Source organism: Spea bombifrons, chromosome 11 (genome assembly GCF_027358695.1).
Source record: "Spea bombifrons isolate aSpeBom1 chromosome 11, aSpeBom1.2.pri, whole genome shotgun sequence".
Classification (NCBI taxonomy): Eukaryota; Metazoa; Chordata; class Amphibia; order Anura; family Pelobatidae; genus Spea; species Spea bombifrons.
In genome coordinates this window covers 6,538,256-6,565,747 of record NC_071097.1, presented here as the reverse complement: position 1 = coordinate 6,565,747, position 27,492 = coordinate 6,538,256, and the positions used below count along the sequence as shown (strand labels likewise).

At 41.6% G+C, this 27,492-nt stretch overlaps 1 protein-coding gene across 1 annotated transcript; it reads right to left on the bottom strand.

Moving 5' to 3' along the window:
* Positions 1 to 1,721: 1,721 nt before the first annotated feature.
* LOC128468204 (tudor domain-containing protein 1-like) lies at positions 1,722 to 27,122 on the bottom strand. Its single transcript, XM_053449897.1, has 21 exons — positions 27,096 to 27,122; positions 25,540 to 25,681; positions 25,073 to 25,175; positions 24,619 to 24,706; positions 24,181 to 24,285; positions 22,553 to 22,738; positions 17,904 to 18,047; positions 17,483 to 17,654; positions 17,284 to 17,373; positions 16,479 to 16,664; positions 15,724 to 15,831; positions 14,749 to 14,919; positions 14,451 to 14,654; positions 13,245 to 13,313; positions 7,078 to 7,301; positions 6,702 to 6,801; positions 6,437 to 6,553; positions 3,689 to 3,856; positions 3,019 to 3,240; positions 2,737 to 2,780; positions 1,722 to 2,005 (listed from the first exon to the last, which is right to left on the bottom strand). Exons 1-21 carry the CDS (start codon positions 27,120 to 27,122, stop codon positions 1,952 to 1,954), a joined length of 2,724 nt encoding a protein of 907 aa, XP_053305872.1. The 3' UTR covers positions 1,722 to 1,951.
* Between the last annotated feature and the right edge of the window lie 370 nt (positions 27,123 to 27,492).

Genomic DNA, 27,492 nt, shown 5'->3' with positions numbered 1-27,492 from the left:
TGTGGTGGCCACGTGAAAGCTGTGACCTCAATTGATTTCCCAGTTTCATGATACCCACCATATAACATTTGGGAATTGTTAGTCACGGTAAAGCGAAGCCGACACTCTTCTTCTTTCTATTAGTCTCGTTCAACATGAAACCTTACTGACTTCATTACAGACCTCTTAGATCCATGGCCCAAGGACTGATTTAAGGTTTTAAGTATCCTTCCATAGATCCAGTGGTACCAAACGCTATGGTTACGAATACACCTTGTTTTATACGTATATCCAGTGGACGTCCATCAGCACACCTAACCAATCTGTTCACCAAGATCTTCTCTGCTCTTTGCAAGCCTGGAGCAAAGAGCCGATATCGATGTAGCAGCAATGAATGAATTTCAGAGGGCAAGCGGAACGGAACCTAAAAGCTTGAAGCTGCTCCTTCAAGAGAAGCCAAAGCTATTTCTGAAACAATATAGACAGAGTCTTCATCGAAATCCAGCCAGGGTTCACATACTTCTTTTTCTCCAATTAGCGGAATCTTAAAGTTTCTTACAAGTACAGCAGCGGAGAGAAAACCTACCTACTGTGCTTTAAAGGTACCCTTGCTTAGACCCTAGCAATAACCTCCTGCGCATTTGCCAATACGCAGGGGCGTAACTAGAAACCTCAGGGCCCCGGTGCGAGAATCTGTTAAGGGCCCCCCCCACCCCCAACCCATCTATCCCTTTCTCACAATCTCCCCTCTCCCTCCCTAACCCCCCTTCTCACAATCTACCCTCTCCCTCCCCCCCCTTTCTCACGATCTACCCTCTCCCTCCCTACCCCCCCTTCTCACGATCTACCCACTCCCCCCCTACCCCCCTTCTCACGATCTACCCACTCCCTCCCTACGATCTACCCACTCCCCCCACCCCCCCTTCTCACGATCTACCCACTCCCCCCTTCTCCTGATCTACCCACTCCCTCCCTAAACCCCCCCCTTTGTAGGTCACTTACCTTCAACTCCTGTGTTGGGAGCGTGAGGCGTTTGTCTCAGGTGCCGGCGCTTCACTCCTGAGCGCCGGCATATGACGTCATCTGGGCAGCGCTGAGGCAGGCGGCGGCGACGGAGGCAGCAGCGGCTGGGAGCAGAGGCATCCTGGATTTCTGTCAGTCAGGGGGGCCAAAGAGTTGCTGAGCGGTCGTTTTCAGCAACCGCTCGGCACCCCTTGGGTCCCCCTGACTGGCAGAACTCCAGGGCCCGGTAGTTCTGCCACTGCCAATACGAGGTGGCCAACGGGGCCAAAGCCACAACTTTACTGTGGATTACCCTGGGCAAAGGACTATAGGGGAGGGGTGTCCAACCAGCGGCCCTCCCGCTGCTGCAGGATTACATCTCCCATACTCCTCAGCCAGCCTGTTAGCTGAAAGAGCATTATGGGAGATGTAGTCCTGCAGCAGGAGGGCCACAGGTTGGACACCCCTGCTATAGGGGAAGCAAATAAACCAAACAATTTGTGTGTGTGAGTGTGTAGCGTCAATTTACATACAAGTGATTCAACAGCCTACATCTTTAGGTGTTGCTCATAATTCACACAAAGCCAATCAAGGAAACAAAAAGAAATCTTACACAAAGGTCGCTGCATTGACTCAACTTTTTTTTTTTTTTTTTTTTTTAAACAAAGTCCTCAGATTGGTTAATTAAAACACTAAACATTTCTAAACTCGCTGCAAATAAATACGAGGATTTACACACCACCTCGGAGTATATTACTCCTATCCTGACATTACTGAACTGTGAATACAATCATAACATTCTGCTCAGAGAGATTCTCTTCATCTCCCACCCCCGCTTGACATCACTAGAACTCTGATTTTGGATGCAGTCCGCTGCAGTCTAGAACTACTACAAGGACTCCGGCAACTCGCTCCTGGTGAACCCCGGGATCTCTGGAGCTTTAGGAAACAGATCGTCACCCTGGGATCATTAAACGTGTTCCACATTAAGTAAAAGGCGAAGTGTTTCCTCCAACTTTTCTACCTATAAGAAGACGAAGACAGAAGGACACAGCAATTAGTTCCGTGATAATGCCCCCCAAAAAGCAGCATATACCTATGATTGTCTGTATAAGGGGGCTTTCTCTTTTCTTTGAAGCATTCGGGGAAACAAACATTCAGTTTCCAGGCACGGTATAGACGTCTCTGGGCACCAAATGTTTTGGTTTTGAGGTTTTTATCACCATCTGAGTGACGGGCCAGGCACATTGAGATTAGAAAGCTGGGCTCCATTGACTTGCATGGTTGAACGAAGTACCTGTTGTCAACCTGCAAGGGGAGCCAGAGTTCCCAGGAGGGTCTGCAGAGACCCTCTTGGAAACTTGTTTAGGTTTTTGAAAGGATGCCGCCATCTTGCGAGTGGCAAAATCTCTTGCAGTGACAGCTCTCCAGAGTGGGTGTTCGGTGTCACTGAATGCCTTGCTATCGAGGCACGTCGTTGGTCCTTAACTGACCGTATGTGCATGACATGCCTGGCCCGTCAGTGGTTGTTAAGGGGTTTTTGTTTGTTCAAGTCAATAGATATATTTTAGTTTCCAAATCCCCAAAACCTTTCTTTTGTTCTCAACCATAATCCTTTTAGCACAGAATGACCAGATACTAAAAAAAAAATGTATTTTCCATCTTAAAGCACCTTAAGTGTTATTTAATCATTTATACGGCTTAAGTATCTGGGGACAGTAAGGGACGCGTAAAATACACTCGGCACACACTCACCCTCTTGAGCAGGTCTTGTGAACAACAACAGCATCCATCTTTACCTTGAATTAAACAAAGAAAAAAAACACACGAAATATGAAAACCCTACACAAGATTACCCGACAATTACCCCCATCTCTATACTTTGCAAAAGGAAATGTTTTCAGTTGCAACACAAATTATACCTTGGTTGTAAATATTGTATGTTTGGCCTCCAGCTCCTCTTAAATTACAAACCTCTATTTTTTAAGGTTTTTTTTCCTTTTTAAATATAACTTCATGAAAGCTTTGAGCTAATACCTTTACAGTGACCTCCTGTAGAGCGCGAGTCGCGGGCCAAGCCGTCACCGACAAGCTTTTCAGCCACATTTACCACGCCGCTGTCCTGACGCTTTTCCACAGACACAGAATAGATTCCCGCGTTCACGGACAGTGCAGTGAAGATGATGTTCTGCTCCTGAACTAGCAATCTTAGCAGTTGGGTAGCTGCTGGTGACCACTCCTCTGAGAGCGGTGTTAACCCTGCAAACAAAGTCATATGTTAAGCAGGCCTCTCATCATGCTACAAAGCCGGTTTTAGACCGTAACTCCTTCCGTCTCCTTAGCATGTATCTGTAAGTCCTTACAACTTGTGGCAAGAAGCACATTAGGAAGAACCGGTACAGCCTGATCAGAGATCAGACAGGACAGCGATCAGCCCGTGTGTCAAAGCGCTCCGTTAAGCGCCAGTACACCGTTACTCAAGGAATGCCCGATCGCACTGGAATCTCTCAAGAGATGAAAATGTTGTTAATATGGGGTTAATCTCTGGGGTTTTCTTATTTATTACATTATAGACATTTGGGGGGGGGGTATAAGTATTATAAAACAAGGAGTAAAATCTCACCCAAAAAATATTAAAACCCATAGTCACAAGATCTGATCAAGTTATTAAAGAAATACAAAATGATAGCGTAATAAAATCACTTACCTGCCAGAGCACATTTTACAATCGGTACAGGGGGGTCCAGGAAATTCTCGGTAATGGGGAGAAGGGACGAGAAGGGAAGATCCTCGGTGTTCCCATAGTCCGCATAAGCAACTTTAGCAGTAGACAAAGAGGTGTCCAACACGATCGCTCGGTACCAGTAGCCATCATCTGGTGAAACAGTACAGAGAACATTTGGGGAACCTCAAACATTCTGGGGATCAAACGGTCTAGGCTATATGGGTTTCCTCAACTAGTTCTCTTTAACCCCATCCGGCCTTTTTAACACTTGAGGACTATGGCTGCAACAACCAATTTTGATTAGTTGAATCAATTTCATAAAATATAAGATAAGGGTTTTTTCACAGCAAATGCTCTCAAAAATACCCCTCTCGTCTTATAATCCGACCTCAGAGGTCAGACTGTAACACCAAGATCCCCCTCAGCGATGCAGGCGACCCGGATCCTCCTCTCTGGCAGCCGGCGGGCACCTGTGCGATGCGCGCAGGCATTCTCCGCTACTGCCCAGGGGGTATAAGGCATATCTGGGGAGGTATAAGGCATAACAAGGGGCACAGTGGCATATCTGGGGGGTCAGGCTTTTCTCAATCATAGTTTTTATTAAATATGAAAAAATAGACTATATGTGAATTAATATTTAAAATTTTTTAGGTATTAAAACCTAGTTTGAGAAATATTGTGTTTGGGTTCTTGTTCCATTAACCCCTTCAGGACAGGGTTTTTTTTTTTTTTTTTTACCATGTTTGCGCTAAACTGTAAGTTCTCTCATTTAGCGCCCCCCCACAGAAATCATATATTGGTTTTTTTCAGCACAAGTAGTGCATTCTTTTAAAATAATAATTATATATATATAGACCATCATTTAGTATGAAAAATATCTAAAAACGTGGGGAAAATTAGGGAATAAAAGGAAATATTTTCAGTTTCACCTATAATAACCAGTGCAATTGGAAAAAAACCTCCAAAAGTGTATTTGAGTATTTGTCCGGTTTTCGGAAACACTTCAAATGCCTGGTATTTTCATTTATTCTGGCACTTACAGGGTTAAATATGAATGACACGCATCGCTGTTTCTAAACAATACATTTTTGAAAGATGACATCCCAAAGTATTTGACTTGGGGCATTATAACACTTGATTTAACCATTTTAGTGCCAGTCTGTCCTAAACATTGCATTGCATTAAATTTTATTTTTCTTTTTTCATTTTTTAACAAACCCATTTTATCCAAACGCAGTATTTCAGTATTTGTTTTTCCTGGGTACATGAAATTATTGAAACAACTTGTGATTTGTATTGAGAACTAGCCCCCCCCCCCCCGAGTACAGGAATACTCCTATAGGAGTGAACCAAACGCTTATGGGGGCTCGTTTTTGCTGGTCTGCCTAGACCACAGCAGCAGAGCCCCGTACAAAATGGGTATTAACCCCTAAAATGTCGCACTGAAGGGGTTAACGCTGCAGTGTCGCTCTTATGGAGCAATCAGGCAGGAGGGGGATGTCATGGCAGGCCAACGCACTTGTGTGGGGACCCAATTAACAAAACGCCATCGCCGCTTTAAATTTTAAAATGTGCTCCTTAACCCCTTCAATCCCAGGGGGTTTTTGGTGCCTCAAGCCCCGGAGCGATTTTGCTATTTTGCACTATGTCAGTTCAGCGATGATTCTCGTTTCCTGTGAGTAGTGCACCCATGTAAACGATATACTGTTTTTTAAAGGAGAGATAGAGCTGTCTTTTGATACCAAAGTTAGATAATTAGCTGAAAATGTAGGATTCGACATTTTGTAAAAACTAGCCAAAAATAGAAAAAATATATATTTTCCCATCTCACAAAATTAGGTAAAGTGATGGAAAATCCCCTCAAAATGTATCGATTCAGGTGTCCTGATTTCAGAAATACCTAATTTACATAGAATGTCCATACGATTCCAGCACTTATAGGGAACAGACTATAAGGTGTACATTTTTACATTAGGTATGATGGGATTTCAACTCTAGTTTTAAACAAATAAACAAAAAATACCCACAAAAGTATATATTTCACAACCCAGACTATCGTATCAGGGGTATTTTGGCATTCTTCATGCAGCTATTTGGCCACCAATCAAAGGTGGCCGCAGAAATTATTTCCTGCGCTTTTCTTCACCAACACCCCTGCGTTGCTTAGATAATTTTGCCCAGGATATGTGTTACGGCAGAGAAACCCGGACAAAATTGTTTTTTTTTGTTTAATTTTTCAGCTTATGATAAGAGTGAGAAACACGATTTCTCACTCTCCTACCTGCACCAATCACAGTGTACTCTCCACGCAAGACTCCATAGACTCGCTTGATCTCACGTGTAGGGATGGGTCCCTGCCGCTGCAAGAAAGTCCAGACGTACCTGTACGTCGTAAGGGGCTTTATGCAATACATTTTTTTTAGGACGTACATGTACGTCTATAGGGGACTAAAGCGGTTAAGCACGGTTTGAATTAAATGATAAAGTACGGCTTTTTAGTAACATGACAGCACCGAATGAGGCACAAGGTCATTAAAACTGACTGGATAGAAAACATGGAACCGTGTCACCAGTCTGACCACGAAACGCATAGCCGTGTATCGTTTTGCCATCCACAGAAGAGGGAACTGTGTATCCCTAAGTTATCCAAAATCACATTATGAATTACTTTACCCGGTCTGTAAGAGTCTAAGTAAAACGCATACGCTGCATGGTAGATTCTCTACTAACCTGTATATTTGGCACAGCACATATCCCCCACTGACGGTCTGTAGCTCAACTTTGTCTTCTCCGCTTTGCAATACACGGCAATACCCACCATCACCTGCGTCAACTTCTGTATGTCAACTAAAGAGGGAAACACTTTACATTAGGAGTTTCCAAAATTCACCATCCATGGCTGCCATTAGGAAATATTCAATAACCAAAACCAATTATAACCATTATTGCAACGGTGATTTGAGGCTGAACGGTGAAGCGGGCGCAGTCCCCTCACCTCTGTTTTCTTTTGGAAAGGCGTAGAACAGGTCGGGACTGATCACACTCAGCACACGCGATTCTATGGGCTCATTAAGTGGCACTTCTACAGATTTCCACTGGCAAGGGATGCAAGATTCTAAAGTAAAACAAACATAAAAAGAATATAGTCTGGCAAATTGCAAGCCAATGGCAATGGACCGTGTACAAGTGATGGCCTAGGACCATGGGCATTTCTTCTGACAAAGTACAGCTTTGTTTAACTTACTCAGGGAGTCATCGCTAAGTGAATGACTTGTACCAGACACTCGATCCTTTGAAGATTCTCTACTACCCGATGGGTCTCTGACCATAACCTGCGGACTTCTCGCATTGTTATTAGTTTCCGGTGCGACAGCTTTGGCAGAGGAGCTAGCCTCGCACGGTATCTGGACTGCCCGTTGGCCGATACTCCCTGCTGATATGTTTCCCCTGTTATCGTCGGAATGAGCCTCACGCTGGGCAATAAGTTTGTCGCTGACCAGCCTGGAGCTCTCGCTCTCCATTATTTTGACAGAGTAGCCATCCTCGCTCGTACTAACAGCTTTTGCCTGTAGCTTTTCTCCTGTCGCTTTCACCCCTTTAACAAATACACTTTATTAAGAAAGCAAGTCTACTAAAACATACATAGTAAAAGAAAAGGTTTATATATATATATATATATATATATATTATATACATACATATATATATATACATATATATATATATATACGTATACATACACACACACACACTTTTTTTTTATTATTAATAAAAATTATTTTTTTTTACATTTTTGGAACTGGAAGGTTCCCCTGATGCTGAAATTATTTTTACGTCACCATTTTTATTTTTTTGTTCTTCTTTTTTTTTTTTTATTTATTTTACTAATCACATTGTGATAATAATACGAAAAATGAAGAACACCCTCACGTGTCTGAAGTGAAAATAATGATATATATATACTCCCCACAGGTTCTGCAGCTCCCAAAACAACACTCCTCACAGGTGTATCACAACAGTATATCGAAAAAGGGGCGCATGGACATGTGGAGAAAAATAACAATACAATAGTGTAGCAAGTTCAAAAAGATATCTGTGTAGTGAATATATATTGCACTCACAAGAGTAACTGGTAATAGAGGCTCATCAGATAGCGACTGTTCTTTATAAATCCTGTAATGTAGATAAAAAACCGCCAATGGTGCAGTATTGTAGAAAATATATTTAATAAGAAAAAACTGGATAAACTCACAAGTAAGTTGGCACAACAGGAATGTTATGCTAAAAGCGCAATGTAGAAACAAGCATCCAGCAAAATAAGAAGTATCCGTATGGAAAAGATCTCTCAACGCGTTTCACCAAACTCGTTGGCTTCTTCAGGAGCAGAATACAGATATTATACAAATAAAACAAAGTAAAATAAAGCTGCAGTCTATAAATCCTCGTCCGTTTGTCCCATTTTTGAAGGTTCCCGGTGGTGTTCCAGCCCAATCACGTCCTCGAGCGATTACGTCATCGCGTTATCACGCATTGACGCGATCACGCTACTTCCATCATCCCGGCGTGGTCGCACATCAACGTAATCGCGTCGTTATACGTATTTCGCCGCTCCCTCACGGCTCGACTTGAATCTTTGTTCCTCCACAACTTATTTAATAAAGATGATTCAAAAAAAAAAAATAAATAAAAAAACGGAGGAGTGCTTCCTCTATCTTTCACCTTTTCTTTAACCCCTTCGTGACAAAGGCTGATTTTACATTTTGTACCCTTCGTGACAATGGCCGTTTTAACATTTCTGCGCTGCTCGTGTTTAGTTGTAATTTTCTTCTTTCCCGTTTACTGAACCCACACACATTAGATATTGTTTTTTTCAGGACAAGAAGGGCTTTCTTTAGATGACATTGTTTTGATTGTATCATATTATTTACTATTAAAAAAAAGTATAAAATATGGTGAAAAATTTAGAAAAAAATGACTGTTTCTAACTTTTAGTTGAAAAATCTTTTACTCATCTATAAAAGGTAATGAAAAAACCTGCTAAATAGATTCTACTATTTGTCCTGAGTTTAGAAATACCCAATGTTTTTATGTTTTTTTGCTTTTTTCTACCCATTATGGGGCAATAAGTACAGGTAGCGTTTTGCTATTTCAAAGCCATTTTTTCCAAATCTGGTAATTCTTCCCCCCATGTGCCATTTCGGGTATCTTTGAAGCCGGCCAATGCAATTTACCCCATCAAGTCATATATTTTTGAAAACTAGACAGCCCAGGGTATTTCAAATGCTAGTATTTTAACTCTTTCCATGCACCATATCTACCACCAGTCTTTGTCAAACTTTGTGGTAGTCATTTTTTTGCATTTGTTTTGTCACACACATTTTACTTCAGGTATGAATTAAAAAGTTCTCGTATATGTCACTATGACAAAACACCCCAATATGTGTTCAGCAACATCTCCTGAGTACAGCGATACCTCACATGAATGATTTTGCCTGGCTGTTTGGGGGCAAAAGGGCCACATTTGGGGCATGCGCATTTTTCAATGTTGAACTTTGGCATTTGGGGATCCACTGCCCATGCCCTATTTGGTACATCTTTGAGCCGGGCCATTTCAGTGTGCCCAATAAAGCCATATATTTTTGAAAACTAGACACCACAGGGTATTTTAAATGCTGGTATTTTAACTCTTTGCATGCACACATTTTACCACCAGCATTTTTTCAAAGTTTGCAGTAGTATTTTTGTGTGTGTATTTTTCCCACACACACCTACTTTATGTATGAATTTACAGCTCCTGGTATATGCCGCTATCACACGACACCCCATAATGTGTTCAGCAACATCTCGTGAGTGCAGTGATACCCCACATGCATGGGTGTGTCATTTTTGTGGGAACTAAAAGGCCACATTTGGTACGTGTGCATTTTTCTAATTGGAAATTAGATGTGTGGTCATCCTTCTTCCGGTGTTAATTGGGACGTTGTTGAACCTGGCCAATTCAATTTACCCCATCAAATCATACCTTTTTTAAAAGTAGACACCCCACGGGCATTTAATATGCCAGTATTTTAACTCTTTCCATGCGAGAATTGTTTTAAGCTAATATGCTAATTTTAGGACTTGCTCACAAAAATATATTTTTTATATATATATATATTTAATTTTTTTTTGTCTTTTTTTTAAAAAAAAATTAACATTTTTTTTCAACTTGGAGGTTCCCCTGATAGTGACATCAGTGGGAAATGATTTTTACATTTTACAATTTTTTTTCTAATTATTATTAATTTTATTTTATTTTTTAATTTATTTTTACTAATCACACTGTGATTAGAAAGCTGGGCTCCATTGACTTGCATGGTGAATGCAGTACCTGTATTCAACCTGCAAGTGGAGCCAAAGTTCTCTAGATGGTCTGGACCATCTAGCAAAATTTTAAAATTTGTTGGTTCCTGTTACAGGGCAGCGGCCATCTTGCTTGATGGCGAAGATCATCGGCAGCTGCGGCTGTGACCGCTCTCCGGAGCGGTCACAGCCCATCGAAAGGTAAGTGTTTGGTGTCGCTGGATGCCTCCTGATCGAGGCATTCCAGCGACACCATTTAAGTTTAGGAGGTGATCGTCGATCGCCTCCTAAACGCTTTTAAAACGGGCGTCCGCCGCCATACAAAGTATGGCGGATGCTGACGCCCCGTGGAGGGGCCAGAGATGGCCCCTTCGTTCCGATCGCGGCGTTGCTGAATGCCTCGAGGTCGAGGCATTCAGCAACGTTTTTTGGGTGCAGAAAGCGAAAACAGATCGCTTTCTGCACCCGTTTAAAGACGTGCCGGTCCTGGCACGTCAATTGTCGTAAAGCACATGCTTTTCCGTGTCGTGCCAGGACCGGCAATTGTCGTTAAGGGGTTAAAGGATTCCGGACGTCTCGGGCATAGGTGTTTAAACGGACACCCCGGGTAAAGACAAAGACAGTAAATAAACATATTTAAACGAAACAATGTATGTGTGTTTAATGACCAATGTATTCGAACCAAGAAAAAGGTAAGTAGAAGTATAAATGTAAACTAATAAAGATTGAAACAAAATGAAGATTAAAAATAGAAACAGACAAAGGGGAATATCAAAAAGGAATTCATTAAACGGTGATTAGGACAATAATATATATATAATAATAATAATATAATCCATATTAATTGTATAGAATAGTAAGTATATGTATGTGAATGAATAATAAAATATATGTGTATATGTGTAATTAAATATGTAATAGATATATATAAATAGATGAAATTAAAAAATATATATAAATATATAAAATTAAATAATAAAATATATATAATAAAATGTATATAAAAATATATACCGTATTGGCTCGAATATAGGCCGCACTTTTTCCCCCCACTTTAAGTCTTTAAAGTGGGGGTGCGGCCTATATTCGGGGTCTAGCGCCCGACGCCCGGGACATGCAGTCCCGGGCGCCGTGCAGGCAGCGGGGTTAGGATACAGATCCCCCGCAGCGGTGCAGGGGACCTGCATCCTACTCCCCGATATGCTCAGACAGCCTCCCCTGCCAGCACTTCCCACGGGGGGGGACCTCCGCACGATGCGTTTTACCTCTGCCCCCGCCCCCCCGGACTTACCGGAGCAGACTCCCGGGTGTCTTGCGGGGCCGGCGGGGGACATCTACGCAAGACGCGTATACAACATCCAGTGCCGGCACCGGAAGTTGTATTGCGTAGATGTCCCCCGCCGGCCTCGCAAGACACGCGGGCGTCTGCTCCGGTAAGTCCGGGGGGGGGCCTATATACGGGGGCGGCCTATATCCGAGCCAATACGGTATATAAATATATAAAAAAATATATTAATATAATATATAAATAATATAATTGAGTCAATATAAAAATATAAATAAATAAGTTAAAAATATATGTAATACAGTATGTAAAAATATATAAATATATAATATGTGAAGAATATATATGTAAAAAAGTTGATAATAAAGGAAAAAAATATATATATTTAAATGAATGTTAATATGTCCAATTCAATGTTTAAACCTTCCTTTTTGTATGTTTGGAATTTGTATATCCATTCAGTCTCTCTTTTACTTAACATTTCTTTAATATCTCCACCTCTCCAATGGGGAGATACCATATCTATCCCCACCATCTTAAAATCAGGGAGGGAGAATTTATCACAATTGACACAGTGTTTGGGGACACTATGTTTGAGATTTTTATTTCTTATTCCCCCCAAATGTTCCAGACCCCTTATTTTTAATTCTCTTGATGTGCGGCCTATATATTGAATACCGCACTTACATTCTAAAAGATAAATAACGTTTTTTGTTTTACAATGTATAAAGTGTCGGATTTCATATTCTTTTTTTGTAATTGTGCATTTAAATGTGGTCGTCTTTTTATCTTGCAAATTACATGTCTTGCAGAATTTACATACCCCACATCGGTGGAAACCTGGAGGTTTTTGTGCTAAAAAATGTTCTTCCATTTGAACTCTCGGAAGAGCACTAGGTGCTACAATATTTTTCAAATTATTCAATTTTTTATATATAATTCTTGGTTCCTCCGGTAAGTGGTTTTGTAGAATGTTATCTCCCTGCAATGTAGGCCAACATTTTTTGATGGCTCTCTTAATTTGTGCCGCTCTATCATTGTATTGTAAAAAAGCAAAATTAAAATCCATATTCTCTTGTGATTTTTCTTTATTTAATAACAAGTCACCTCTCTTTATATTTTTAACTTGTGTGAAACTGTCTGTTAGTAATTTTTTAGGAAAATTTCTTTCTTCGAATTTCTTAATTAAATGTTGACTCTGTGAAATAAAATCTTTGTCTTGTGTACAATTTCTGCAAATCCTCGCTAATTGTCCTTTCGGAATGTTTTTAAGCCATTGCGAATTGTGACGGCTAGAAAAGTCGATGAAGCCGTTTCCATCGGTTGGTTTGAAGAAAGTTTTAGTATCTATTTTTTCATCCGTTACACCATTTAAAGTGAGGTCCAAAAAATCAATTTGTTTTTTATTTATATTCGAAGTAAATTTTAAATTATAATCGTTTTTATTGATATGTACCAAAAATGTATCTAGATCCTCCATTGATTAATATGGATTATATTATTATTATTATTATTATATATATTATTGTCCTAATCACCGTTTAATGAATTCCTTTTTGATATTCCCCTTTGTCTGTTTCTATTTTTAATCTTCATTTTGTTTCATTCTTTATTGGTTTACATTTATACTTCTACTTACCTTTTTCTTGGTTCGAATACATTGGTCATTAAACACACATACATTGTTTCGTTTTAAATATGTTTATTTACTGTCTTTGTCTTTACCCGGGGTGTCCGTTTAAACACCTATGCCCGAGACGTCCAGAATCCTTTAAAGAAAAGGTGAAAGATAGAGGAAGCACTCCTTCGTTTTTTTTTTGAATCATCTTTATTAAATAAGTTGTGGAGGAACAAAGATTCAAGTCGAGCCGTGAGGGAGCGGCGAAATACGTATAACGACGCAATTACGTCAATGTGCGACCACGCCGGGATGATGGAAGTAGCGTGAGGACGTGATTGGGCTGGAACACCACCGGGAACCTTCAAAAATGGGACAAACGGACGAGGATTTATAGACTGCAGCTTTATTTTACTTTGTTTTATTTGTATAATATCTGTATTCTGCTCCTGAAGAAGCCAACGAGTTTGGTGAAACGCGTTGAGAGATCTTTTCCATACGGATACTTCTTATTTTGCTGGATGCTTGTTTCTACATTGCACTTTTAGCATAACATTCCTGTTGTGCCAACTTACTTGTGAGTTTATCCAGTTTTTTCTTATTAAATATATTTTCTACAATACTGCACCATTGGCGGTTTTTTATCTACATTACAGGATTTATAAAGAACAGTCGCAATCTGATGAGCCTCTATTACCAGTTACTCTTGTGAGTGCAATATATATTCACTACACAGATATATTTTTGAACTTGCTACACTATTGTATTGTTATTTTTCTCCACATGTCCATGCGCCCCTTTTTCGATATACTAATCACATTGTGATTAGAAAGCAGGCCTCCATTGACATGCATGGTTGGATGCAGTACTTGTATTCAACCTGCAAGGGGCGTTCTCAGTAGTGTCTGGAGAGACCCTCTTGGAAACTTTTTCAACTTCTTTATTTTATTTATTTATTTTTTAAGAACGCCCCGCCACTCTTGCAAGTAGCAAAACCTTGCCGTGGCGTTTATGACTGCTCTCCAGAGCGAGTCCTCGGGTGGGTGTTTGGTGTCGCTGAATGCCTCGCTATCGAGGCATTTCAGTGACACCTAAACACTTAAAACGGGGAGGGGCCAGATACGGCCCCTAATGTCGATCTGTGATGTAGATCGCTTCCTGAATCAGTTTAAAGCCATGACGGTCCTGGCATGTCAATTGTCACCAACTGCATGTTTGTGCATGACGTGCCCGGACCGTCAATTGTCATCAAGGGGTTAAAGTACCAATAAAAGGCCTCTGATTAACCACGTACACAACACTAGGCAATACTTGCAGTACCTGAGATTCTTCGAGGGGGAACATTTATTTGTATAAAGTAATAAGGGAACTGTTTACCAAAATTTAACAGAATTTTCCCTCTTGTTTGATTGTTTAACAAAGCTGCAGCTCAGCTGGGAGAAAAACAACAAGTTTGTACATTAACACTTCGTTGGCGTACCGCCCTGCAGGTAACTTACCGCAACTTTGCCCTTTGCCGGTAGGTGTAGCGTGGCTGGTCTCTGTTTTGCGTGCCCTGCCAGTCGGGTGCCTGTCAGCCACTTCCACTACGAAAGATGTTTTCGTCTGCCCGACCACTTCAACTGTCACAACGTCGTTGGCCACCAAAGACGCTATCGCAGCATACGTTTCTCCAGTCCATCTCTTAAATCGCGGCTTTACACCTGCACACATAATGAGCCGGATTTACAAAAAAAATTATTACTACAACGTTCCTTTACCAACATGGCCTTGCGTAGTGTAAGAAAGAGTCCCAACCTGCCAAGCTGCACTTTATGGCTTGTGACGGCAATTCCAACATATTGCTCTGAATGGGTCGTAGGCTCGACAGGGGCAACACTTCCACGTTTCCAAAATCAATGTACTCAACCAGTAAAGCCTCCTGTGACCTTTTCTCCAGGATTTTACCTCGATACCAGCACCTGTCCTCTGCAAAATCAAACGAATAAGCGATCGACGTCCTCCCAAACATGAATTATGAGGGACGTTCAAAAAGTCGCCACTACTCCTTCCACCTTCACCGTTTCCAAGGAAAATCTAAAAAGTGTGGAAACTTTTTTTAACGTCCCTCGTACTTTGCCTGTCCTCCAATAAGCACGCAGAACCTCAGAGATGTCTTGCTCGGGTACACCTGTCTCCTAGCAGACCCATCACCCCATGTTTGTTACTTTTGCACCCTCCTTCGGACAGATACAATAAATGACTAAAAAAACCTGGTCTTTCAGGCAATAACCTAACACATAAAAACACCTGAATAATGAATAAATGTCCCGATATTCCAAATTCCTGAGGATATAAACCTCAAGGAATTCACAGATTATTGCATGACGGAGCCCGTGGCTCTTCTAGTTTTTTTTTAACCCTTCGCGACTGGTGACGTAGGGGATATGTCAAGAAAAAAAATGGTTCTTGACGACGTATCTTTTATATCATGGGGCTTTGAGAGATCAGTTAAAAAGTTTTAAAAGTGATGTGCAACCTGTAATATTTGCTCAATAACGGAAAAAATTGCTGAAAATCATTGGCCTATAGGGTAGTTTCCAAATCAGGGCAATTTAATATATTTTTTACATTGGCTTTAGTCCTACTTGTGCTGATTTTTTTTTCTTTTTGGGGGGGGATACCCATAGGATGGTGTGAAAATATTAGGTTCCATTTTATCTCGCTGTACTACAGGATACTGTCCGCCATGTGAGGCTGCGGGAACGACAAACCATCAAAAGGTTTATTTACCTGCACACTGGGCGCTGCAGACCTGGCCAACAGCAGGCGTGAAGCTGGGAACGGGCGGCACTGCGGCAAAATGTTTACTCATCAACTCCATCAGCTTGGAAAGTTCCTCTAAACGCATTAAGGTCAAATTAGAGAACAAACAGAAAATGCTACTATATAAACATATTTATAGTTACCGTTTTTGCTCGATTATAAGACGACTCCCCCCCCCAATTTAGGAAATAAAGAAAGAGCCTGAATATAAGACTATCATATAACCAAAAAGTTTTACTAGTAAATATTTATTCACATGCAAACAATTTTTTTCATATTTAATAAAAACTATGAATGAGAAAAATGCTTTTTGGTTTTTATTTCCTTTTATTTGCCAATCTGCCCCCCAGTTATGCACATCTGCCCCCCAGATATGCCTTGTACCCCCTTATATGCCACTCTGTCCACCAGATATGCCTTATACCCCATCATACATGTGATGCCGGCGCTCCACCATTGAAGCCCCGGCGGAAGTGCCGGCAGTAGCTTAGGATGTCTGTGCGCCTCTGGAGAGGAGGATCAAGGTCCCTGCAGCGCTGCGGGGGATCTGGATCTTAGTCTTTTAGTCAGACCTCTATTTGAGGTCCGATTAGAAGGTGACCTCGAAAATAAAATGATGGTTATTTTTCAGAGCATTTGCTCTGAAAAGAATCTCGTCTTATAAACGAGCAAATACGGTATATATATATGTTTAAACACGGCTCATAATGGGAAAAACATACCTGCGTTCTGTAGTTGCTGGCAATAAAATTCCTCGGGGTGTTTAATTTCTGTGATGACAGCACTGAAAATGTCACCTACAGAAACCGCAGTCCCGCTTAAGACGTGGATCCGTGGCAGAGATTCGGGAGCATCAGACAGCTCCTCTTTTCTTGCTGCCTTGTCAATGGCCGTTACTGGCAAAGGACCTGTCAAAAAAAAACAAAGATAAAAAGGTTAACCCCTTAACACCCGATGACACAAACGGCCAGGTAACGACCAATGACGGCGTTGCTGTAATGCCTTAGATATAGATAACGAAATAAAAACACGGAGCAAATGCAAGATCTCCATAAATCATTCACGTGTAACGCTACATATACATGAAATAAATCTGGATTTAAAAGGGGCGTCTGTCCGACGTTGACACCCTGGGGAAGGGCCAGACACAGCCCCCCAATGCTGATCTCAGAGTTGCTGAATCCCTCGACATCGAGGCATTACAGCAACACCGTTTGGGTTTAAAGCCATGACGGCCCTGGCATGTCAATTGTCACTAACCGGATGTTAGTGCGTGACGTGCCAGAACCGGCAATTGTCAATAAGGGGTTAAATAAAAGGATGTTGAAAATGCCTCGGTCTCCGGGGGCGAGGGAGATTTGGCCTGACCTCTGCCACTCAAAGGTTCAGTTTGTATGCATTTTGAGCCCGTACATGTACGGGCTTCGTCATTAAGGGGTTCATATTTACAGAAAGGTACCAAGAAACGCATTTAGAATGTCAAGAGGACAATGCAAAGGCAACATGGCATAGAAACGTCCCTCTTACCAATCTCAGAGTTCTTTTCTTTTAAGATACGTCCTCCGTCATGAGCGGAAGCAAATCCTTTCTCCAGAAGTAGTTTGGCCACGTGTATCCCTGCGCGCACAGTAAACATATCATTCAGAGAGGCACCAATGTGAGAGAATAAGAACGCCAAGAGACAAAGCTCCACGTCGGAAACAGAATCCGTTTCCAGCCTACACACCTGAGGCTTGCACACATACATCCACGGCGTAACAGGGCACCTCTTCGCGCAGCACCTCAACAATGCCAACGGAAACTTTCTGCTGATCCATCAGTTTCCGGGATTCTGCGATGCATACTGGGGACCACCCGCCCGGAGGGGGAGTGACGGAGACCAAGAAACACTTCATCGCCTGGGGAAAATCACAGTATTTCTGTTTGCATGGTAAGTAGCAGTATACAAATGATATGTAAGCAGCTTCTCCAGCTCATCATGGTCCTTCCCTGTATTTCCATAATTACACGTTCACTACACATTAAAATGACACGCAGTATGGAATAATTACAAAAACCTAGTGCCGGGCCACCGGTAAAATGGATCTTTCCATTCACTCTTTATGAGATAAGCCCCAGAACAGAAGGCTTCTGGAAGCCGGACTTACGAGCGGTGAAAGCAGCTCCAGGTCTTGATGCATTTTTTGCAAGTTGTTGAGCGTCAGCGCCTCCTGATTCCCGAAGTCGATGTACAGGACATGCGCTTTTCTCGTGGCGGCATCAACGTTCTGCACCAGCACCCTGTACCACCGCTGTAATAGAAACAACGAGGGGAGACAGAGGCTTCGTGAAACACAGAGATATCCTGGATTCACTGTACAGAACTACGATCAATATAAAAAGGGTTTACGGGATCAGAGAAGTTACTTAGAAACAAATAACTGTGGATTTAGACATTTAAGTGTGGAGATCCCAGGGTAATTCATGTGTACCTGAAAAGCACCAAGGACAATGGGTGTGATGAGACCTCTGATCCAAGCACAGTGGTCATCAATACTTAGCCAGGTACTGACCACAGACACATTTACTGGCCTTCCCTAGGGTTGTAGACAACGTTCCAAATTTTAGCAGGCAATTTTACCCAGTAAATAAAATAAAAAAAAATTAAGCACTTATGGTTTTTTAGCTATTAAAAACGGCACCGCCAGGCTGCATCGGTCCAAAGGTCAGCTTCTAGCGAGTGGAGTTTGGGATATTCTGGAGATTTACAGATATCTCCCTCTTCTCTGCCACAGGTAAGATGGTCTTTGTGTGAGACTCCACTTGACAACAAGTATGAGGCCTTTCTTAAATTAGGAAAGAGTTACTTGACTGACGCCAACCAGGTGTTGGGCACTGCGAGTAAATAGGTTTAGTTATTATTCTAAGTGTATCTGGAGATTTCAGAGATAACAAGGAGGCCCTCTGATGGTGATCATAAGCAACAAAACCAATTTCAGGTATAGCGAGAAGCACAGTGGTGGCCAAAAGTTTTGCTGCTTCAGTGTTCTTAGATATTTTTGTCAGATTTTACTATGGCATACTGAGGTATAATTACAAGCATTTCATAAGGGTCAAAGGCTTTTATTGACATTGTTTATGCAGAGTCAATATTTGCAGTGTTGACCTTTTTTAAAACCTCTGCAATCCGTCCTGGCATGCGGTCTGTGACAGCCCATCTCTTTATCCCTTACGTTATTTTGGCCCCATCCCTGTGGTTTGCCCAAGGATCAAAGGCTCACGGACCCTGTACACCCCTAGTGTTGGTCGGATCCCACCTTCCCCCTGCTTGGCGCCTGCCCGGGACCTAACCGCAAATTCATGGAACTGTGCGGCAGCTAGGAACCGCGGCGATGCCCCCCAACAACTGGAACAGTGCCGCTCTTTTGAGGGTACATTAAGCACGTGGTGGGCAACACAACACGCTCGGCGGTGGTTACAGCGAGGGCGCCCGTTGGGAGCCCTAGTTTTATCATCAATTTCTAGGACCGGAGGGTCTAAACATCTTTAGACCCTGAGCTCTCCATTGGCACCGCTCCCTCGGGATCACCTGGAAATAGTGACTCTTTGTTGGGTGGGCATTGCTGGCCGTAGAAATGTATGGTGGCGCCAGGCTGTCTGGTGGTTGATGGGATTATACCTCTAATCGTATCATGTTGCTGTATATATATGTGTGTGTGTGTGCTGTCCTCAATAAAGAGAGTTCTGTTTTACCCCTACATTAAGTCTCAGCCAGTGCTTGGGGGAATATGAAGGGTTAATCCCTTGAGCAATTAAGCTTTCAGTGGCAAGGAAGATCTCCACAACGGATCTACTCAGTCTGAGTACGGGTCTCCGACACACTGTCAATTAACTTCTGGGTCACATTCTGACTGATGGTAGCCCATTCTTGCATAATCAATGCTTGGAGTTTGTTAGAACTTGTGGGTTTTTGTGTGTCTGCCCACCTCTTGAGGATTGACCCCAAGTTCTCAATGGGATTAAGGTCTGGGGAGTTTCCTGGCCATGGACCCACAATTTCGATGATTTGTTCCCCGAGCCACTTAGTTATGACTTTTGCCTTACTGCAAGGTGCTCCAAGCTGGAAAAGGCATTGTTCGTCACCAAACTGTTCTTGGAAGGTTGGGAGAAGTTTCTTTTGAAGGCTGTGTAAGTACCATTCTTTATTCATGGCTGTGTTCTTAGGCAAAATTGTGAGTGAGCTCACTCTCTTGGCTGAGAAGCAACCCCACACATGAATGGTCTCGGGATGCTTTACTGTTGGGATGAAACAGGACTGATGGTAGCATGCAGACGCACTCACATCTGCCTTCTGCCATTCCTGAGAAAGCTCTCCACGGGTGGTGCCCCGATCCTGAAGCTGAATCAGCTTTAGGAGACGGTCCTTGCGCTTGCTGGACTTTCTTGGGCGCCCTGAGCATTCTTCACAACAACTGAACCTCTCTCCTTGAAGCTCTTGACGATTCGACAAATGACAGCCCTGTTCTAAATCAATCAGCATCTCCAGGTGATCTTCAGCCTTGTCCATGTCAACACTCTCACCGGTGTTAACGAGAGAATCACTGACATGATGTCAGCTGGTCCTTTTGGGGCAGGGCTGAAATGCAGTGGAAATGTTTTTGGGGGGGATTAAGTTCATTTTAATGGCAAAGAGGGACATTGCAATTGATTGCAATTCATCTGATCACTCTTCACACCATACACGTCTGCTCTGGAAGAGTAAGGGTTGTAGACAAGCAGCATGTCCAGCTGTCTCTCTTAATTCTATTGCAACTGCTTTCAGAACGCGACAAGCACTGGGACCTCTTAACACTTATTATACTATTATGACTGAATATGAAGTGAATTATACCATGTTGATTCTCCACCACAAAATATTTTTGAGTTTCTCTCAATCACATAAAAAACAAGTTTGCACACAAAAAAGTGATACGTGCTCTTCAATAAACAATAAACAAAAAAGTTATACAGCCAATAGTAGCATATAGAGCTTTTTCAGTAAATATAAAAAAAATATCACACAATGGCTTTATTGGGGGGAAAAAAAAAGAAAAATGCGGTAAAACCATTTAAATACTTAAAAGGGACCTAACACAGACACAGATGTAATAAGGAAGTTTTATTTTACCGAGGGCCCTTCTCAGTAAGAAAATCATACATTAAATGTAATACACCATGGGGTAAAATGTAAAGGATGGTTACGGCTCTAGAACATAACAAATATTTGGGGTATCCCCGTTATCGGAAATGTTGCTGAACATTAATTTGGATATTATTCAGCAGAAGACACCTAAACAAACCTGCAAAAGCAACGTTATTTTAGTATAGATGTTTACATGTTTCTATGGTTTCAAAAGGAAGCCCATTTTTTGTGGATGCATTAACCCCTTCGTGACAATGGCTGTTTTAACATTTCTGCGCTGCTCGTGTTGAGCTGTAATTTTGTTTTTCCACGTTTACTGAACCCACACAAGTTATATATGATTTTTTTCAGGACACGAAGGGCTAGCTTTAGATGTATCATTTACTATGATAAAAAAAAAGAATAAAATATGGTAAACATTTTTGAAAAAAGGACTTTTTCTTAAAAAAATCTTTTACTCATTTATACAAACTAAAGAAAAATACCTGCTAAATAGATTCTACTATTTGTCCTGAGTCTAGAAATACCCAATGTTTTATGTTTATGTATTTTTTCTGCACATATGGGGCAATAAGTAGCATTATGCTATTTCAAAACCATTTTTTCCAAATCTGGTCATTCTGCCCCCGTGTGCTATTTCGGGTATCTTTGAAGCCGGCCAATGCAATTTACCCCATACATTTTTGAAGACTAGACACCCCGGTGTATTTCAAATGCTAGTATTATAACTCTTTACATGCACTAATTCTACATCCAGCCTTTGTGGTGGTCATTTGTTTGAGGTTCTTTTTTTCTCCCACACACATTTTAATTCAGGTATGAATTTGCCTGGCTGTTTGGGGGCAAAAAGACCACATTTGGTGGATGATCATTTTTCAATGTTGGACTTTGACATCTGGAGATCCACTGCCCATGCCCTATTTGGTACATCTTTGATCCTGGCCAATTCAATGTGTCCAATAAAAACATACATTTTTGAAAACTAGACACCCCAGAGTATTTTAAATGCTGGTATTTTAACTCTTTCCATGCATACATTTTACCAGACTGTCAAAATTTGCAGTAGTATTTTAGGTATGAATTTACAGCTCCTGGTATATGTCACTTTCACACAACACAACAATATGCGTTCTGCAACATCTACTGAGTTCAGTGATACCCCTCATCGGTTTGTTGGGTTGTGTGGGGGCTAACATTTGGGACTTCTGCATTTTACATATATGAATTTTGACATGTAGTCATCCTGCCCCCTGTGTTATTTGGGACATTGTTGAACCCGGCCAATTCAATTTACCCCATCAAATCATACATTTTTTTAAAAGTAGACTCCCCATGCGAGAATTGTTTGAAAATATAGTGCTAATTTTAAGACTTGCTTAAAAATTATATATATATATATATATATATATATATATATATATATATATATATATATATAGTATATACGTATTTTTTTCACACAGTATTTCAGGGAAATAAAAACGTGGGCTACAAATAAAATTTTATATCTTTACACTGCTTTTGTGACCAAACAATGCAAAGCAACATTGTACTCATGTTTGCCCTGCGATAGGAATGATTTAGCTTCACCTGGAGACAGCACATGTTTTCCTTCCAACTAAATATATTTTTTACCTGGTCTTGGGAATATCTGGCCACACAGATTTCCCCTATGACAGGGGTATATCCCTTCTTTAGGTTCTCAGGTTTTGAGTATATCTCCTGTAGTGTGGTTGTCAACTTGAACAAAGACTTCACTGATTTCTCGATATACGAATGTATAAAGAAATAACTTGGGTTTGAGAATTCCACAACAAAGCCCTATAAAAAAAACATATTGAAGTTCAGTTGGGCATTTCTTCTACAAGTTTTAGGTTTAGGTTTGCTCACCACACAATATCCAAACGCACCCTCTGTCTCCGCATTTACAGAGCACCTCTGGGGCAAACATAACCTTAATTTTAGTTACAATTTCCGTGCCACTCTCAGTGGCGTCGGCAGGGGGGGGCCAGAGGGGGGCCATGGCCGCCCCTACATCATGCTGTGCCCCCCTGTGTGCCCCCCCCAATTGAAACGCCGTCTTTTTTTTTTTTTTTAATAGATCCGGAGGAGAGGCGCCGAGTGGTCGCTGAGGAATAAGTTCTCAGCGACCGTTCGGCGCCTCTCACTCTTCTCCGCGACCGCGAGGCCTCTGCCTTGGTCGCAGTGCCGGCATTTCAAGCCGAGCGCCGGTATATGATGTCATATCCGGCGCTCAGCAATGAAGCCGCGCACACTGCGGCAGAACCAGGAAGACAGAGACCTCGTGATCCCGCCGCTGGACTTCTACAAGCGCAAGGTAAGTGAACTTCAAAGGGGGGGGAGAGAGAGTGAAAAGAGGTAGATAGGAAGTGAGAAGAGGTAGATAGGGATAGATTGGGAGGGAGAGAGGGGGTAGTTAGGAGAGATTGGGAGGGAGAGAGGGGTAGTTAGGATAGATTGGGAGGGAGAGAGGGGGTAGTTAGGATAAATTGGGAGGGAGAGGGGGTAGATAGGATAGATTGGGAGGGAGAGGGGGTAGATAGGATATATTGGGAGGGAGAGGGGATAGATAGGATAGATTGGGAGGGAGAGGGGGTAGATAGGATAGATTGGGAGGGAGAGGGGGTAGATAGGATAGATTGGGAGGAAGAGAGGATAGATTGGGAGGGAGAGGGAGGGAGATGGAGATATTAACATATATTGGCAGCAGGGGCTAATATTAATATTTATTGGCAGCAGGGTCTAGTATTTATATATATATATCGGCAGCAGGGGCTAATTTTATATATATTGGCTGCAGGGACTAATAATATATATTGGCAGTAGGGGCTAATATTAATATATACTGGTAGCAGGGTCAAATATAAGCATATATCCGCAGCAGGGGTTAATATATATCAGAAGCAGGGTGTAATATTTCTATTTATCGGCAGCAGGGTCTAATATTTATATATATTGTCAGCAGGGGCTAATATTAAAGAATGAGAAATAACTGCCTAACGTGTGTGTGTGTATATGTGTGTGTATATGTGTGTGTGTATATATATATATATATATCTATATATACGTACCGTTTTATAATTGGCCCCCCTACTTTGGTCCCTGGCCCCCCATGTGCCCCCCCTAAATATGAAAGCCACTGGCCACTCTGGCTATCTGATAAGCAAAAAACCCCAAAACCCCACGAGATGTAAGAAATGAAATAGAAATATATAAACTGTAACCAGGCAAACGAACACCACCTGAATCTCTGTCCCTTTCCTTATTCCCGACTCTTGTAAATCGCATAAAAATATTTTCTTTTCGGTTTCCTGACGCTTTGTGAGATCACTAACAGCGGGTTCAACCTGCAGAAAGAATAGGAGAATACAACATACATTGACTACCTTCAGTCTAAAATATGTTTCCATATTTAGCAATAAGGCAAGATGCAATACTGAACAGTCACCAGGCTGGTGTTTTATTAAAAAAAAGTATAATGACTTTTAGTGAGATTTTCCAATGAAAAAGGATAAACAAAAAAGGCAAAAAGGCAATTGGAGAGAACCAAGAACCTAACTCTACTTCTCACTCCAGGTGGAATGATTGGGCTCCTCTATAACCCCAGTGGTGGAAATAAAGTCTACACAATATAAAGGACCCTGCACGACCCCAGAGCCCTCTCATTACTGAATACATACAGCAAGGAGCATTTCAGAAATCTTTACCAAAGGACTTGCTTTCTTTTCGGCAGCTTCAATAGGAACTCGGCAGCTGGTTTCGTTTTTCCTGAAAACAAAACCAGTAGTTGGAAAAGGATACTTGCTAATTTCTCATTCATTAGTAAGGTAATGTATCAGATTTACGAGCAGTAATTCCAAGTGGCCCGTCAATACCCACTCTACAGAGGCTCCATTGTCTTACTAAAGTCAACCGCTCTAAATGCTATAGGACGATGCTCTCCTTAACAACTTGGACCGGCAGCCTCACGCAGATCCACTGGCAGATCCACTGGCAGATCCACTGGCAGATCCACTGGCAGATCCACTGGCAGATCCACTGGCGACTTGGTGGAACTTGGGAACTGCGATGAGATTAGCAATCGCAGACTTCTAGAGGGCTGCATTCCCCTTCCGCAGAAAACCAGAAACTTACACACTGGTCGGCTTGCATATGACCGAATGAGAAGCCCAGTCTTTTCTCTGACACTCCACTGAGCAATAGCATGTCTGTCGGCACTGGGAACACCTCCGTGACCCTGTCCCAAAGGGAAAACAGTAAATAAAACGGCACCCCCGTATTACCGACAAATCCTTCAGCGCCTTGCAGCCGCACTGGAGCGGGAGCTAAAGCATCAGCAGGTATGACATGAAGATCTGGTGATCAGGATTTCACAGGGACATTGGGGAACGCCGAGCGCAACGCAAATATTTTAGCGAGCCATCGGGTTAGCGGTAAGTGCCACTTAAGGATAAATAAGGGGAAAGGGACCTAATGGTAACGTATGTGAAACGTCACCTAACATAATTAAGTAGGAAGGACGTCAAACAAAAAAAGGCACATTTCACAAATCATATTGCTTTTCAGAGAGTGCTGCTCATCGCTCAGTTGTGATTACTTACCATGCAAACCACAGTGATGACAGCTTGTGGTCTGCGGCACACGCTTTATCGTGTTAAAGAGAGCCGAGTCGCCGTCCACAGAGAAGATATTGTCCGGTAGTACATGTGATTTCTGTTTTGCAGGCAAAAGATTCTTGCTCACCTGTTCACCCCAAAAAAACGTTTTTAATGTGGTTGTAGCTTTAAAGAAAAACTCTACCAGGTGACAAATAAAAGGTCCAACATATTTTCTAAATAAAAAAATATATAAAACATACACGCACATATACATACACTAAACAAAATTGCAAAAGAGATTTCCAAAGATCAATTTGCCTTTTGTAAACGTAACCCCTTAAGGACCGGTTACGTAGGGGATAGGTCACTAAATATAGTCCTTGAGGAGCAAAGATATATCCCTGATGTCATGGGGTTTTGGCCAAAACTCTAATCTCCTCCGGAAAGGTCATCACTTATGGCACTGGGGAATCCCTCTGATGCGCCAGAGACTCTCAGGATCTATAGACACCATGATCGGGTACCCTGCCACTGTAAGTCAGCGGCTGGCATTAGTGTGAGTGTCGGTACGATGCAGCTGTATGACAAAGAAGACACAGGGATGCACAGCGTGATCAAAGGGCTCCCCGTAGAATTCCCCTGATTATTGTGGAGCCCCCAATATGGAAAACCCCCTATTTGCTGTCCTGGGAAACCCTAACAGGTTATGCCACTCCAAACTGGATCTCTTTACATTGAGCAGCTGGTATTAAAAAAACATAAAAATCCTATATTTAGCCCGAAAAGAAAACGTTAAAAATACGCTTCCCACGCCCTACAGCACTCCATACTTACCTAAAATAAGTTAAATTGAAATAAATTAAGTTGAATTGCGGGACAGTTTAACTTGGAGGATACTGCGGAACATAAAATAGTGTTTCTTTCTGCAGTCACATATTTTCTGGGCGACAACAATGTGGTATTCTAACACTTTTTATGCACTAATACTTCCGCCAGCCCTTCTCAAACTGTCAAAGTTTGCAGTAATTTTTTTGTGTAATCAAGTTCCTACGTCAAACTTTGACAAAGGCTGGTGGTAGAGTAGGTGCATAGAATGTGTTAAAATACAATTCATTTGAAATAACCTAGGGTGTATAGTTTTCCAACCTATATGGTTTGATGGGGTAAATTGAATTGGCTGGCTTCAAAGACGTCCCTAATAGGACATGTGGGCAATATGACCAGATTTGAGATTTTAAAATGTCAAACCTCTTTAACCCTTAACAGGAAAAAAAAAAAAAAAAAGAAAGAAAAAAGCCATTCTTGTCCCTGACAAAATAGAAAATTAGAACTAAACACAAAAGCACAGGAGAATATATATATATATATATATATATATATATATATATATATATATAAAAAAGTAAAAAACAGCCCGGGGGCCTTAAGGATTAGCTAATATAATGTGCCAATGGAAAACAGGAGGGGTGCTTGCTGATAAAAATGGCCTCTGTACACTTGTCAGGATATTCCATAAAATAAACATATATCAGACTTTGCGAGCTGCAGTTGTCATTTACAATGTCTGCACTGTATTTCTGATCCATTCGACGTTATTTTGACCCCTTCGTGACAATGGCTGACTATTTTTTGTACCCTTTGTGAAAATGGCTTTTTTAACATTTCTGCGCTGCTCATGTTTAGCTGGACAAGATGCCCTTATTTTGATTGTAAAATATAATTTAGTATAAAATATAGTGAAAAATTGGGGGGAAAACTTTTTCTGACGTGTACTTGAAAAATATTTTACTCATCTTTATGCCAATGAAACGCCATGCTAAATAGATTCTACTACCGTATTTGCTCGATTATAAGACGAGGTTTTTTTCAGAGGAAATGCTCTGAAAAATACCCCTAATCTTATAGTCAGGCCTCTATTTGAGGTCTGATTATGAGACTAAGATCCAGATCCCCCAG

Coding starts and splice junctions, on each gene's coding strand:
- LOC128468204 (XM_053449897.1), bottom strand. CDS start 27,122: ATGGATCAGAAATACAGTGCAGACATT. Junction 14,920..15,723: donor CTGCAGCGCCCAGTGTGCAG/GTAAATAAACCT, acceptor TTGATTTTGCAG/AGGACAGGTGCTGGTATCGA. Junction 7,302..13,244: donor TCCCGGCGTGGTCGCACATT/GACGTAATTGCG, acceptor TATTTGTTAAAG/GGGTGAAAGCGACAGGAGAA.